Raw genomic sequence first — 14,566 nt, 5'->3', positions numbered from 1 at the left:
AAATTCTTGATATCACTGGTGCTATCCGATATAACACTCCCTAACCCATTTAGCTAAACTGCCAGTGCATGCACTAGCGGATGACTATTTACCCATTCCTTTTTTCATTCCTTCCTTTCATCCTCAGTTACTGTAGTCGATATCTAACTAGCATACATTGTGTGAATACTCTACCTTTCAATATAATCAACTTTGTTACTCATCCCATTACATAGAATGTTCATCGATTCTGCTCGAAATAAATTGTTGTGTACACAAGTTAATGTTATCAAGTGTTTTGAGTCCCGATAATGATAAATCTCAACTGGTGACAGAAAAGACCAGCTAAACTATCCACTCTTCTATATTGCAAAGGTAATAAAAGTTGGAAGATAGTGGTTCACTAAGATAGTAAAGAGAATAGTATCGGAGAAGATATAAAGAAAATAAGGATTTTCGACTTAATTCTGTTTTCGAACAGTAAGTTTTAGAGAGAACGAGGCGGCAGAGAACGAAATACTAACGAGCGAAAGATAAGCGAAACGAAAATATAAAAACGAACTCCTCGAGTAGGATTAAGAAGAATGGCCTCTGTTTTATTCAATAGATACTACGAGTTTTACATAGGTATCCTATTTTACTGATAAAAATAATGTATAGGCATCATCTATAAATTGCTGCGTGTAAATCGTGACATCACATTTCACTTCACGTTGCCCAGGACAGGTGACCAGAAGTGTGCTCGAAGCCAGAGTTGCGCACATCTCTTAACACATGTCAATGTTATCTATGAGCCGAAATATATTCTCGCAAGCCAGCAACATTTCTCGCGTAAGTAACTACTTCTCACAGTGGGAAGCGGGTCATCTGTCGTCAGTAGATTCTCGGTCTGTTTCACTGGACGCCAACCCTGAATTGTACCAGCGCGGTCCCTATGACCAGAAATAGTGGTTGGGGAAAGCCAAAACAACAACAAAACAACCCACTAAAATGTTCCATTCATTCAATTAATAGGCTTTCTCAACCTCAGCGGTTGCACGATACAATGGTAAGCTTTTATGCTTTTATTTACCACCGGCCTTTTTTTTTTTCTGTTGGGACGCGTAGCGGGGTTAAGAGCACTGAGAGGCTCGACCACAATTATACTTTTGAGAAACGGCGCACTATCCATATCTATACTTTTCCGTTGCTACCACTAGTTTGGAACGCCATCTTTTGAATGTTCTTAATAGCTATCGCATTACGCCAAGTGATATTACTTTGTTCACCGGGTCAAAAACTAACAAATATTTTCTGATTTTTCAAGTGAACAAGGTCATTCTCGTTGGCCGCATGGGAGCTGATCCTGAAGTAGTTAACTTGGATAATGACCGCAAAGTCATTCACTACACTGTAGCCACCAGCGAAACTAGAAGCGACAAGGAAGGTGAGTAAATATGGATATAGAAATGGTCACGCAGCGTTCAATTTCATTTTTCCATTACTCACATGGCTCCGATCACTAGGCAATTTGGTTAAACAAACACAGTGGCACCGTATTACTTCCTGGAATCAGGGTCTCAACAACTTTCTTCCCGAAAAAATCAAGAAAGGGTAAGTAGATGGCCTAGGTTGGTACATTAGTCTCGGGCTGGATACATGGCTAACTTTGAACGAACTTATAGTGATCTCGTATATGTCGAAGGAAAGCTAAACTACAGAGATTACACTGACAAGCAAGGCGTCCAAAGAACCAGGCCTGAGATTTTGCAAAGTAAGGAATTGCGCTTACTACTTTGCGCTGCAAACGGCGTGATCTAGAGTACTAACATCTGATTTCCGTCATAAATAAGGCTCCGTCAAGGTTTTGTCAACCCCCAAGCACAGCTCTGAACAATTCGAATCCAGTGAACAGGAAGATATGTGAGCGTGACATTTAAAAAAAAGTTTGGATCGGGCACCAAGCTTTTTGTTCAGTCCCGGTGTGAATGAGGTCTTTCTTTTTTCGTACTCTTTCATAGCCCTAACCCAATCCTCAACCAATTTGGATGGGGTCTCTTCTTCTTTTTTGTTTTTATCTTAAAGCATTCAACCGGTTTTTTGTTATTATCCATACAAATCTTGTATTGTACACAAATACTGGCTAGCCCCATTGAATTACACGAAATAATGATATCTGCCATTCCTACCATTCTTTTACAATCTCTTTTTTACTTTGGGCGTTGTTTATATCAACAAAAAGAAATGCTATCTGCGACAATTTGGTAAATTATGTGAGAAAAAAATGGGGGGAGGGGAATATTGAACTAATAGAGACAAGATATCTGCAAGAAATAAGTATAGACAAGGTATATAGGAGTTTGGGTTCCTAAGCTGCATGAGAATATTTAGACCCAAGCCCACAGAAAGATATGTATTTTTAAAAGGTGAGCACTTTGGGTCAGCTCATTTGCAGCTTTTGGGGGGGGTACGGTGGGAAGGAAAAGAGGCTAGCTTCTGCCATACGCAGCTTTGATGATTCTGTGTGCCAAAAAGCCGCCTGCTGTAAGACCTGCAGTCGCTCTAAGAGCGGTAACAACGTACAGAGCCCGTCGTACGGAACCATAGTAATCAGGTATAGAAGGGCCGCCGGCCCATGACGTTGAACTACGAGAAACGGCATGAGTATTGATGGCTTCAGTGCAAGGCGACACCGCAGCCCATTTGTCACAGGTTAGTACAAACACTCATTACTCACATTTTAGAATGGTAACCTCCGTTGAGTACACGCCAGCCTGTGCTGGCAAAACAAAACAGTCTGACGAATCCATCCAAGTCCCATTGCGACAATTTTGGGTAGGCTTTGGTCATGCGGACCAGTGGTACTACATGACCGTGCCTGGCGATCTCTTTTGTGTTTTGGGTATAACTTACAAGCTCACTAGTCATGGTCAGTGCGAGTCCCCAGAGTACGATGTTTTCTTCCTTTACCGGTACGATCATACTTGGCATTGCAACAGTGCCAAAGACCGAGGGCAATTTGGGTGACAATGGTAGTACTGGAAGCTTAATGGGACTGGAGATATGGATCTTTGTATTGAGAAAATGATGCAGCGGAATCCCTAGAAAAAAAAAAAGTTCCATCCAAATAAGCGTTAGATTAATCCTTTGTAAGACCAACAATAGCGCATCTGCTTCCGAGGCCAAGACTACTTCAAATTATATAGAAGTAATATAATGCCTCTACAGTGTTTATCTTTTCTATTATACAGAGAGCCTCATGATAAAAAAAAAGCTTTGTACTTACAGTATGTGGCAGCTACTTCTGAATTTTGGCGGGTGATTTGAGGAGATTCTGGAGCAACTTGTAGGTACACTGGAAAGGGAAAGAGATCAACATTCCCGCCCAAAACATATGTGCAATACTCCATGAATAGGCAGGTCAGTGCCGTAGGTTTTTTCGTCCTCCCCCCATCAAAACACAGAAAAGAGATGATTTGAACGACAGCTCGCCCATCCCATTACAAGATATTTACCAAATGTTGACAAGATCATAATCGGCTTGCCTCCAAGTAGAGAAGTAAGTTCACGATCGTCTAGACATCCGAGCTTTACATAGTCGTCGGAATCAAGATCCAATCCAACCTCTTCTCGAACTTCTCGGACAACGGTATCTTGGTCAGTCTCCCCGGCTTCATTACGTCCTCCTGGGAATGCCATATCGCCAGACCATCTGTTAGATTGAAAGGTGCGAACGACCAGAAGAAGAGATCACATGAGGAGAAATGAAATTTGGTTAGAACGTGTCCAGAAAACCAAGAATGTTAAGATGGCTTGCAAAAACAGTGGGGGGCATCTACAAAGGTATTGAGATAGAGTACAAGGAGATAGATATGGATGTTTTCTCGGGGGTGGGAGAGTAAGAGGAGATGAAGGGGAAAAAATAGTAGCGGACAAGCAAAATTGGGCATGTCAGCAGCAGAATGCGTAACGTTAACGCTACAGAGATAAAATAAGAAAAACAGGTATTCTTACAAAACAGTGTGCAACCGTCTTTTGATACAAGAAACGAATAGGGGAGTACAAAAAATTTGCAAGGTTAATTGGCAAAATGGAGGGCAAGGGGAGGGATAAATGCCAAAGGGGGGTGGAGTGGTTATGAAGTGGCGACAATAATAATAATAATAATTTCAAGGGCAAGGAGTCATCCACCTTGGTCCTTGAGCACGCAAACAGCATAACACTGTTGCGAAGAAACAGTAAAGATTCATATAAAATATATCAACAGAGCAGTAACTTACGGATCTCCCGAGCGTTTGGCTCTGCGAATGTAGAGGACTTCAGGATACCCTCCATCTCGTTGGACCATCTTGTCTTGAATGAATTCCAACCAGTTTTGAGCTTTTTTTGATCCATCAATGGGCGTACGATCGTATTGACCACGACGCCAGCGAATAATGATAGCAACGCAAGCTCGGCGAGTATCACCATGGATTTTAGTAGTGTTACGCCTGGAGGTGAGGTTCGAGCACAGTGTATACAATGAATCTGTAGACAAACAATTTTTTTTTTTTTTGGTTCACTTTGGTCAATGAAAGTGCAATCGGTTCATGAAGGCGATATATTGTTATGGTATATACCCTGAGCAAGTTGTATTGGGGTCATGGTGATGGTGAAAAATGGTGATGAGTAGTAATCAAAGTGATCAAGATGTTCAAGGCCAAGGATTTTGAAAAAACTTGATGCACAAAGGTTTTTTATATTGATATGACTGTCCCCCCTCTAAGCAGCAGCTGGCCAGACTGTCTTTGCCCGAATAGCCAACTCTAGAAATGACAGATACAATGCATGTGACGAGTTTTTAGACTTTGGTTAACGAATCATCCCCCCGAGCAACTTTGTACACCCGTCCCCCGGGCGGCCCAAGTTTATAAGTGCGGGTCAGCGGTTCCCTCTCTACTTCTGTAGATACTGGACTTCTGTCGGCTTTTAGAATGTTTGGTTACAGTCTTGGGTCGAATTGGGGTCACTGGGCTCAGACGTAGTAGGCAAAAATGGCACTTACAATGGGTTACGTGTATAAATTTATCGTGGGATGTGTTCTCTGCCTTACATAACTTTCATTTTGTTTCCTTTGTAAAGAGTATTTCTTTTTGAAGCAATGATGAACAAGTCGTTCCTATTGAGGCTATGCGTCAGAACGTTTTTGACATTTGTATTTTTTTTACCTTTCTTTGTAAAACCTCTCGTTGTGAAACTACTTACTTCGAAAGATTGGGTAATCACATAACAAAAAAGCACCTAGACAGACTTAGTAAAGGCCAAACATGAAAACGGATAGAAGAACTTTTTACTCAGCCAAACAAGTTTGTCCATCTGATCAAGCGGTCTATGACAAAGTGGCACTGAATAGGATTGGAATTGAGGCTATGTCTGTTCAACGTTGCAGCTTTTCGCAGTAGGAAGCTTTCCATATCTGTATCCAATAGGATCTATTTGCCACTGAATTTCCCATGCCATGACCAGGTTACTCATCGTCATTGATGGGGCTGGGGGTTGAGGGGAAAAGGGAGGGAAAATTGGCAAGGGGAAGGAATCTGTATGCAGTTGGTTTAGTTCAGTATTGCGGATGACGATTCAGATACGAAACAGCTTGTGTGAGCTTTTGATGAATCCACTTTCAAGATGAGAGAATAAACAGATTCTCGGTTTTAGGGGTATTGTTGAACGGGGCGGGGGATTCACAACCGAAGTTGAAAAAAACAAAACAAAAGGAATAACTAAATGTAAATGAGCCAAGTTACTGAACAGACGAATGGTCGGACCGCCGATTCTGTTGTAGTGAAAGTCAGAATGTCAGTATAGAGGAATATAATCAGTTAGAGGTTTCTAGAAAACAAGGCACTGCAACCACACTGTGGAGGCAAGCGTGCGTAGCTACGAATCACAAAGCTTGTCAAATTTCCTGTTGTGGTAGAACCGCATGCCAAACTTTATTGCACCACGTTTTTGTGTGGGCTTCGGACACGCCTAACAATACTAGAAATCCTTAGCAGCTTTGTTGTTTTGATGATATGTATAATTTATATAGTGTGTGGGTGTGCATTGTAAATGTATAATAGGTATACGGGATGAGAGTGGTACCCAAGGTATATCTTTCGTAGAAGAGATAATTGAAAAGAAAGGGAAAGATAAAAGTTCAAACGAAGAGCAGCTTTACTACCGTTAAACACAAGCAAAAAAGCTGGATCGATTTGGAAGGGGGTATGGTCAAAAGACTGGAAGGGGTGGAAAGAGGACAGACGAACCGGCATCTTGCCTCAAAGAAAAGAAAAATATAAGAAATACAGGTAAACGGCGACGATGTTCAAAGAGTAGTCTCGTACAGGAGCCCAACAGATCAATGATGGTTTTTAGAGGTGATAGGGTTCAATTTATCTAATTGATCTTCTGCTCCGCGAATGACAGATTGGATACCCAGGATTTGTTGATCAAGTAGGGCTTTCTTGCGAAGAATTTCCATGGCATGCTTGTTCCATTGTTTTGCAACGTTGACTTGCGCCTTTGTCTTGTGTTGAGTTCTTTGTTGCAAGTATTGCCACAACAGTTCTCGTTCTTGATCCAAGTCAATAGTAGAAATACCGTGCATGCCTTGAGTTGATGACAATTCAGATAGTTGTTTGTCAACAATGGACATTTTCTTGAGTAAAAAGACGTTGGACAATACAAGGAGGCCAAAGAAGAATAAGGTAATTTGAGCACTAGAAGGAATTCCCACATGGTCAATGAAAAATCGGATGATGTTGGCACTCAGAGTGGCCATTCCAGATATCGAATCCTCCAAAGCGCGATATAAGGAAGCCTTGGAGTTGTTCTCCGTAGCTTTGACCAGTGACTTTCTCTTGGCGTCCTCAGGTAATTCATCACAGACTTTTGTCAGTTTCACCTTTCGAACTTTGCCACTCTGCTTGTCACGCTTTTTCTTGCGGCCTTGTCCGAATTCTCCAGGGTGACTAGTAATGTATGCTCTCATAGCGGCTTCGAGGTTCTTATAATAAGTTATCTGACCATCTGACGAAGCTTTCTCTATGGTTGCTATATATGTGGATGTTAGACTCATCAAACGTCAGATCAGCTTATTGCTCATTTGATGCAACTTACATTTAAGGAAACCTCCCTTTGTGAACTCAACTTGGAATGTCACAAGCAAGCGTACGCTTCCCATTCCAGTTGAAGTGATACAAGCTCTAGTCTTAACTGAAAAAGATGAGCCCATAGGAACATCTGGTGTTTGAGTGGTTGTTAAGACTGTGATGGCCTTGTTAAAGTCGCATTCAAAGCATCTCTCCTCTAAATGGCATTTTGTCGTTTTGGGCCCTATACGCAAAAACATAGGGTCAGTTACAAAAGGTCTGATAGTGATTCCACACGGACTTCTCTGTCTCACCTATTGGCATGCCAAGGTATTTGATATATGTGCTTTTGCGTACAGTTTCTTTCTTATCTGTATCCTTAGACCAATTGCCGATATTAACGTCTAAAAAAAATCCATCCATGTCAATAGTGCCTTGTCGCTGAGTTACAACTTTACGTTTCAAGTTTACCTTGACTTTTCTCGCCTTCCACCAAGAAATTAGATATAAATGAGCTATTAAATAGCATATTATAAAGTGTCTCGATGGAACCAGGGAAGACAGCATCCAATGCCACATTGGGGTAATGGCTACCAGAGTGTTGACATTGGCACTCCGTCTTGGGTAATGTGACTGGTGACTTTACGGAGACATTGGCAGCTAAGCCATTAGGTCGAGGTCCAACATCTGAAATGGCCCTTCGGCGAGCCAACTCCTCTTCGGTGGGTTCTACCTTCTTCTCTGTCTTTTCAGGGGATGTCACCGGATGAGCAATGCCGAGAGCGTCAACCAGTGATGCTTCCGTCCGCGTGTGATCAATGTCATCATCGTCACCTTCACTCAGGGTCGCATCCGAATCATCGGTTTCCTCGTCTGAAGATGTTTCATGTTGAGCAGTACTATTATCCGCTGCAAGTAACATCTTTTGTACAGACGGATTCGTTGGATGAGCCACGCGCCAAACATCCATCATTTGGTCATACGCCATATCACGAGAAAGGAACGATGCAAACGAATGCTATGGATTCCACGTTAGTCATAATCAATGCTATCCTTTCATGCGCTGTCATCACATACCTTTGCGTGGAGGGTGCAGATCTGTATCCCATTGGGTATAATCATAGCCGTCATCTTCTTTTCTACTGAAACAATCTCGGAAAAAGCCAGGACGAGCTAAATATGGAAGGAAGGCCGATTATGGAATTAAACTCATGTGGGATGTTTTGCGATCAGCGTAAAACCCAAGGCTTGCTTACATTGGTCACCCAGCCAAAAATATTGGCGTTAAAACAAATATGATGTTCAGAAATGTAGATACGTCCTTGAACTAAAATCTCCTTCTGAAGTGCACAACCATAATCTAAACATAGAGACAGTCAGAAATTTTTAAGTCGGTGGCGGACATTGTCGCCGAACAAAAAGTTTCCTTACCTTCTATAAGCATGTCGTCTTCAGGAACGCTTCTAAATAATGCATGGAATTCAGCGTTTCTCTTAGCATTGGCTATTTCGAGTCCACATATGGTTGCCACACTCCCTCCAGCCGCTGAGAATCCTCCTTCAGATGATGTAGTGGTGTCTAAAGACGTTCTTCGTGATTTGGCTTTTCTGCGCGTGGCAATTTTGCCGTGGCTGGGTAAGCTGATTGACCTGTTTAAGTCAGTTCCAGACGATCCTAGGGAGGTGGTGGAACTAATGGTGGATATACTAATGCCTCGAGGACGGTTGGAGTCCATTGAATCAAGGCCTGAAGGTGCGGGTGTAGAAGAAGTAACGGGTTCCTTAGAATGTTCAGGGGACGCAATAGGTGTTGGCGCTTTATTATTTCCCAAATCGTCGCCGAAATCGGTGTTTGAGGGAGTTCCTTGGCTTTGGAGGAGTTCGAATGTTAGGCCAGTCGCGGACGTGGAGAAAACCTCATCGGAAAATGTCGCCGTAGTAGGCGTTGGTGCAGAGATATTGATGGTGGTGGGGTAAGGTATATGTAAATGGGGTCCATCAGAGCTGCGACGAGGTGTCGATGGTGCTCGAATCTCATGGGAGTAAGAGGGCATACCACCAGAAATTGTATTACTGTGCTTTCGTTGGTGTGTGAATTTGTCCTTTGAATCTATTTTTGATCCTTCATCACCACTAACATCCTTGTTGGAGGAAGCTTCAGGTGGTTGCATGGTCTCTCCGTTGTTGTAGTCTTTGGTGGAGACGGTACGTAGAGACGACGAAGACAAACGCTTCAAAAGAGTAGGCCGTTTCCGTCCTGTTTGCTTCTGAGAGACCGACTCAGGACTGAGGAAGGAGTTACTGGATAGTTTCTCCTCATCTTTCAGTGAAGCTCGCGACATCTGGTGATGATCTCAAAGTGGAATGTGGAAAAGGCTTTTGCTGCAGCTATACACACAACCGTTTTCCGGCCTTTTGGCCTCAGCTGAAATTGGCTTTTCAGCGCTACACGTGACAATCTTCTGTGACTGCCAAGTTTGCACAGGTCTACAGGCAAATTTTTTTTTTGCTGGTTTTTTTTTTTATCCACCTTAAACAGATATGGCTACTATAGACTCATTCAAGGCTCCCAAGTTGACTAACAAGAACACAGCAAGCGAAGAAATCATCGACGAGGATGAAGTTCTCATTGAAGCCGACAGCCTTCCTACCTCCACTCTCGAAAAAGATGCCGGCATGCAAGTAGATCAGGGCGAAGAAGGTAGCAGCGCAGACAAACCCGAATTCAAGGCATTGAAGGCAAAGCAAATGACTGTAAGAAAAAAAACTAATTGAATCCAGTAGAAACAATAACAAGGAGCGTGAATAACTCAACTTGCACATTTTGTAGTCAACCAGCAATCAAGCTCGTAAAATCCCAATTCCTCCTCATCGTCTGTCCCCACTGAAGAAAAGTTGGCTTCAAATTTACTCACCCTTGGTCGAGCACTTGAAATTGCAAGTGAGATATAACACAAAATCAAAGGCTGTTGAAATCCGAGTATGTACTTTAATTTAGTGAGCATGGGACTACAAATGATCAGCGCATGTGTTTAACGGATTTTGTGCAGATGTCGAAGCAAACTGAGGAAACTGGAGCTCTTCAGAAGGGAGCTGATTTCGTCCGTGCTTTTGCTCTTGGATTCGAAGTTGAGGACGCCATTGCCTTACTCAGATTGGACGATCTTTATATCGACACTTTCGAAATCAAGGATGTAAAGACTTTGCACGGAGATCATTTGTCTCGTGCTATTGGCCGTATTGCTGGTAAAGACGGAAAGACCAAGTTCACCATTGAGAATGCAAGCAAAACTCGCATTGTGTTGGCTGATACGTAAGTTGATACAATCCGATTATATGTCGCACGCAGCATTCATTTTAATTGACTTGCGGTTTTGGGTACACAGCAAAATACATATCCTCGGTTCATTCCAAAACATACGAATTGCTAGAGATGCTCTTGTCAGCTTGGTTCTTGGTAGTCCACCAGGAAAGGTTTACGCAACGCTGAGAACCATCTCAGCTCGCATGAAGGAGAGATTCTAAATCTTTTTGCTCGCTATCGACAACCAACACTACAAAATTCAAATTACCCTCCACAAATGTTTTCGCTTTCATTTTCATCCTCCTTTATTCATTGTGCAACTTAATTCTTGTCACTTTCTCCAATTTTCTCATATTTCCTCATCAATGTATAAAATGCTGCTTTTTTTGGTCATTTATTTCGCGAACGCTATCATGATTCTATCCATTTGAATGATCCCATGAGCAAATGCCGCTTCAAAAGCCGTCCCGGTGCTGGGGATAATATGGTCAGCTTTTGCTTTGCATCATCCACATCCGACCTATGGAAAGTTTTTGTTAACAACTACTTGTCTTATGATGCTTTGCAAAGTGTTTCAGACTACTTACACGTAAATGAACCCAGCAACGTTGCTTTCTAAAGCATTGGCTTCATTGTCTGATTCATCAGCGTTTAGAACAGCGAGAACGGAATGTAACAATATGTCTGGGTTGTCAATCTTAACCAATTGAGTTTCGCTCAGTTGGCGATCCATACCAATAGGCAATGCTGACGTTGGTGCTAGCGAGCTCTCTCCTACTCTCCATATAGATACATCCGCGAAATTCGTCAGTGTAGAATAGGGTGACAGCTCGCACTTGGAAGTTCCGTAGAAATACTCGTGTATCTTGCTACGTTGTAATTGCGTTCGGAACTGCTGATCTCGCTCCACCACCTAAATAGCATGTGTTAGATTGTGATCCTTTGTAAGTCATATTTCCAAGCACTATGTACTCACCCCTCCTGACTTGGCGACTTTGACGACAGATATTTCTGGCTTGTCCCGAAGAATTCTCGTCATATCACTGTACAATCGTTCATGTCCTAGTACAACAACCACATTGACTGTAATAAAATGCAAGTCAATTGCAAGATACGTAAGAAGCAGATAACGTAGCTGATATTTACCCGAGAATTGTTCGATAGCGTGCTGTATGATATCATAGCCGACATTGTCTATTAAACCGGTTGTGTCTATGATTTGACCTCCAAGGCGAGTTTCATCGTCTATAGCACTTCGAGCTTTGACTCCTTGTGCAAGTTTAGATGTCAATAGTTTGTACAATTGAAGGTTTTCGGCTGGATTTTGATATCCGTAATAATATGCAAGTGGCATGGTAGTTGATCCCATGGATGCAGCTGTGGTGGCGGTAGACCCAAATCCTTCCTCTACATCTATAATATGACTTATTGAAGTTGCTGTCATGGTTCCTGGCATGGTTATAGATCCCTACACGAATTGTTAGTAAGCTCAATTGGTGTTACTGAAGCATCACCCCAATCGATATACCTCAGAACAGTCAAGTGAAACATGTAGCGGCCGTCGTCCTTGTCGCAGTGCATAGCTTAGTAATATTTTGCAAAGGGATGTTTTTCCAACGTCATGAGGTCCGAGGACAAGTACCTGAAAATGATGCATTTATAAAGATGGACATTTTTAACGGCTCTCCTGGTGAAGATCGCTTACTCTGGGGCCTTGTTCTCCTTGCTGAGCAGCATTCTCTCGGATCTGCTCAAGTGCAAGATGCAAATTAAGATAACTATTCATGGGAGTTTCGTTCGCAGTGTATTCAACGCTGCATTGGCCAGTGAGTTCGAGACAGCAGCCATGCCAGGTAAACACCGCGATTTTTCTTCCAAAGAAGTGGTAGGTGACGCCGGTTGCCAATTCAGTTCCAAAGATTTCGGCTGTTCCGCTTACAAGCTACAAAATGTGTTTGTTAATCTTTCGAGAAATCAAAAGCTGACGATCTTTTTGCGCGTAATGTGCTAACCTTGACCGATGCTTTTGACGAGAATTCAACTTCAAATCGAAGCTCACTTTCTTGTTCTAGATTGTATTCGCGAGTATCAGCTATAGCCTGTACAAGGCCAACATATGTGTTAGATTATCAAGCGCTCTTTTCGCTTTGAATGAAGGTTTCTGTACCTTACCTTGTTCATTTTAAAGCTAATCTATACTTTTAGAGGACAAGTGCTGCTTCTGACAGTCCCAGTTGCTGAGTGTCAGGCTTTAATTTTTTTGAGAACTTTCAACGGCCGAAGACAGTACGGTTTCAAAACCTGGCTTTTACCTTCAGTCCGTACACCTTTGTGAAATGAAAAAAGCTATACCGGCATATCTGGATAGCGTTTCTAACGCTGCAATAACATGCAGAGGAAAGCAACTTGCCTCGTTACTATCTCTAAGCGATGCCCATGTCAATACGCTTCTGGAACATAATGCGCAGGTACGCGTGGCTTACGCAATTCAGTATTTAAATTGACGTTCATTATCTGACAACCTCTGGAAATAAACAGTCTGCAAATCTCGTTGAAACGGCAAGAACAAAGCTAAACTATCCTTGGGACGATATACTATTACTCCATGTCGAGATCGTTCGAGCTCAGCATCAAGGCGATTTGCAACAAGCGTATGAGGATCAAAAGGAGCTCGTACAGTATGTGTCTGCCATTGGCAACAGAAAGAGGGCTTGCATGTCATTAACATGAGCGTTTTAGGTCCTTTCAGAGAGCAATCAATAGTTACGACAAGTGGTGCTTGCCTTTTCTTTATGCGATAAACAAAGACTTGAGAGATCTAGCAGTTGAAGCCGATGTACAGCAAGCGAACGACAAGAAGGAAAACAAGAACTTGGAGGAGGCTGCTAATGTCATGAGCAAATCATTTACTTCTTGTATTACAGATCGATCTCTTGACAGAGCCAAGTCGAGGAAATGGGGAACATATCACATCAGTAATCTACTGTTCAAAACCTACTTTAAGGTAAGGACATGATTTGTCAGTCAGTTTGGATGATAGACAGGTTATATATCATGAAAATGCCATCACATATTAAGTCAATGGTTTCATTCTTCAGATCAAATCTCAAAATTTATGTCGCAATGTGCTCAAAGCCATTCGGGTGAACGACTTACCACCTTTAGAAAGCTATCCTAAAGCTGATAGGGTTACATTCAGATACTATTTAGGTCGGCTTTATTTCCTGGAAGAGCAGTACATAAAGGTATGTTTGGATAATCAATTGCACTATTCAAAAGTCAAAACTCTTACTAACTTTGCTCTCAGGCTGAACAAGAATTGTCATTAGCCTTCCTGGAATGCTCTACAAGGAGTTCTCGTAACAAGCAGTAAGAGCTCGGCCAACATATTTTCATTTGCGGTAGACAGCATGGTTTCTAAATTTTTGTTTTCAGGCTCATACTGCATTACTTATTGCCTGTTAGAATTTACCTCGGAAAATTGCCTACCAGAAAGCTTCTCAATCGGTATCCGTCGATATCTGCCTTATACTCTCCACTTGTGAGCGCTATTCGCGAAGGAAATGTGCGAGCGTTCGACGTTGCAATGGAATCTGGATATGCACATCTTATCGACCGTGGTACATTTCTAACAATAGAAAAGGCGCGCAGTATGGTGATTCGAACACTCTGCCGAAGGGTCTACTCCATTATGAATACTACAAGAATTTCAATGGAAACGTTCAAGCAGGCTCTCGAATTTGCTGGGCTTGAAGTAGATATGGAAGAGGTTGAATGTATGCTAGCTGTGCTAATTTTCAAGGTAAATTATTCAGAACTGGAGAATTACATAACTGTGTTCAACTTACTGATTTCAATCTATAGGGTTATATCAAAGGATACTTATCTCATGAAAAACAGTTTGTTGTTCTAAGTGCCAAAGATCCGTTCCCCATACCTTCCAGTGTCGTTGTTACTTAAATCATAGATGAAAAGACCTTAAAGTATAAGATAGTGTACAGTGCTTAAAAAAATCTTGCCTCCATTCAACACCCCTTTCACGAATGAATGAGCGGCGTGGAATCAAATATGGTACTTAGTTGTCTAGTTTATCATGACCAGAATATCATACGTCATTTACAGACGTTGTCCTAGGTAGACATTGTTTGTGAATACTCAGATGAAATGTGCCAGTTTACAAGATCAAACTGATG

At 42.1% G+C, this 14,566-nt stretch overlaps 6 protein-coding genes across 6 annotated transcripts; 3 read left to right on the top strand and 3 right to left on the bottom strand.

Moving 5' to 3' along the window:
* The first annotated feature begins 552 nt into the window (after positions 1-552).
* K450DRAFT_221855 (uncharacterized protein) lies at positions 553-1,929 on the top strand. The gene is made up of 6 exons (XM_051585802.1): positions 553-810; positions 994-1,027; positions 1,286-1,405; positions 1,485-1,572; positions 1,644-1,732; positions 1,812-1,929. The coding sequence occupies exons 1-6, from the start codon at positions 754-756 to the stop codon at positions 1,883-1,885; spliced, it is 462 nt and encodes a 153-aa protein (XP_051448594.1). The 5' UTR covers positions 553-753; the 3' UTR covers positions 1,886-1,929.
* A 283-nt stretch (positions 1,930-2,212) lies between these two features.
* K450DRAFT_221847 (uncharacterized protein) lies at positions 2,213-4,649 on the bottom strand. The gene is made up of 6 exons (XM_051585801.1): positions 4,578-4,649; positions 4,239-4,485; positions 3,474-3,670; positions 3,245-3,313; positions 2,696-3,059; positions 2,213-2,604 (listed from the first exon to the last, which is right to left on the bottom strand). Exons 1-6 carry the CDS (start codon positions 4,600-4,602, stop codon positions 2,448-2,450), a joined length of 1,059 nt encoding a protein of 352 aa, XP_051448593.1. The 5' UTR covers positions 4,603-4,649; the 3' UTR covers positions 2,213-2,447.
* Positions 4,650-5,993: 1,344 nt separating this feature from the next.
* Positions 5,994-9,458, bottom strand: K450DRAFT_221842 (uncharacterized protein). Its single transcript, XM_051585800.1, has 7 exons — positions 8,502-9,458; positions 8,327-8,430; positions 8,148-8,243; positions 7,542-8,088; positions 7,385-7,474; positions 7,099-7,314; positions 5,994-7,032 (listed from the first exon to the last, which is right to left on the bottom strand). Exons 1-7 carry the CDS (start codon positions 9,409-9,411, stop codon positions 6,338-6,340), a joined length of 2,658 nt encoding a protein of 885 aa, XP_051448592.1. The 5' UTR covers positions 9,412-9,458; the 3' UTR covers positions 5,994-6,337.
* A 135-nt stretch (positions 9,459-9,593) lies between these two features.
* K450DRAFT_221839 (uncharacterized protein) lies at positions 9,594-10,893 on the top strand. Its single transcript, XM_051585799.1, has 4 exons — positions 9,594-9,823; positions 9,900-10,049; positions 10,120-10,382; positions 10,456-10,893. Exons 1-4 carry the CDS (start codon positions 9,611-9,613, stop codon positions 10,592-10,594), a joined length of 765 nt encoding a protein of 254 aa, XP_051448591.1. The 5' UTR covers positions 9,594-9,610; the 3' UTR covers positions 10,595-10,893.
* K450DRAFT_221837 (uncharacterized protein) lies at positions 10,586-12,586 on the bottom strand. Its single transcript, XM_051585798.1, has 8 exons — positions 12,546-12,586; positions 12,386-12,472; positions 12,079-12,315; positions 11,902-12,015; positions 11,520-11,841; positions 11,350-11,456; positions 10,961-11,286; positions 10,586-10,893 (listed from the first exon to the last, which is right to left on the bottom strand). Exons 1-8 carry the CDS (start codon positions 12,552-12,554, stop codon positions 10,785-10,787), a joined length of 1,311 nt encoding a protein of 436 aa, XP_051448590.1. The 5' UTR covers positions 12,555-12,586; the 3' UTR covers positions 10,586-10,784.
* A 75-nt stretch (positions 12,587-12,661) lies between these two features.
* Positions 12,662-14,475, top strand: K450DRAFT_221832 (uncharacterized protein). The gene is made up of 7 exons (XM_051585797.1): positions 12,662-12,841; positions 12,912-13,051; positions 13,113-13,377; positions 13,472-13,618; positions 13,681-13,742; positions 13,809-14,175; positions 14,238-14,475. The coding sequence occupies exons 1-7, from the start codon at positions 12,710-12,712 to the stop codon at positions 14,331-14,333; spliced, it is 1,209 nt and encodes a 402-aa protein (XP_051448589.1). The 5' UTR covers positions 12,662-12,709; the 3' UTR covers positions 14,334-14,475.
* The last annotated feature ends 91 nt before the right edge of the window (positions 14,476-14,566 follow it).

The sequence above is a fragment of the Umbelopsis ramanniana genome (assembly GCF_025399195.1).
Source record: "Umbelopsis ramanniana AG unplaced genomic scaffold K450scaffold_4, whole genome shotgun sequence".
Classification (NCBI taxonomy): domain Eukaryota; kingdom Fungi; phylum Mucoromycota; class Umbelopsidomycetes; order Umbelopsidales; family Umbelopsidaceae; genus Umbelopsis; species Umbelopsis ramanniana.
This window is presented reverse-complemented; position numbering and strand designations above follow the sequence as displayed.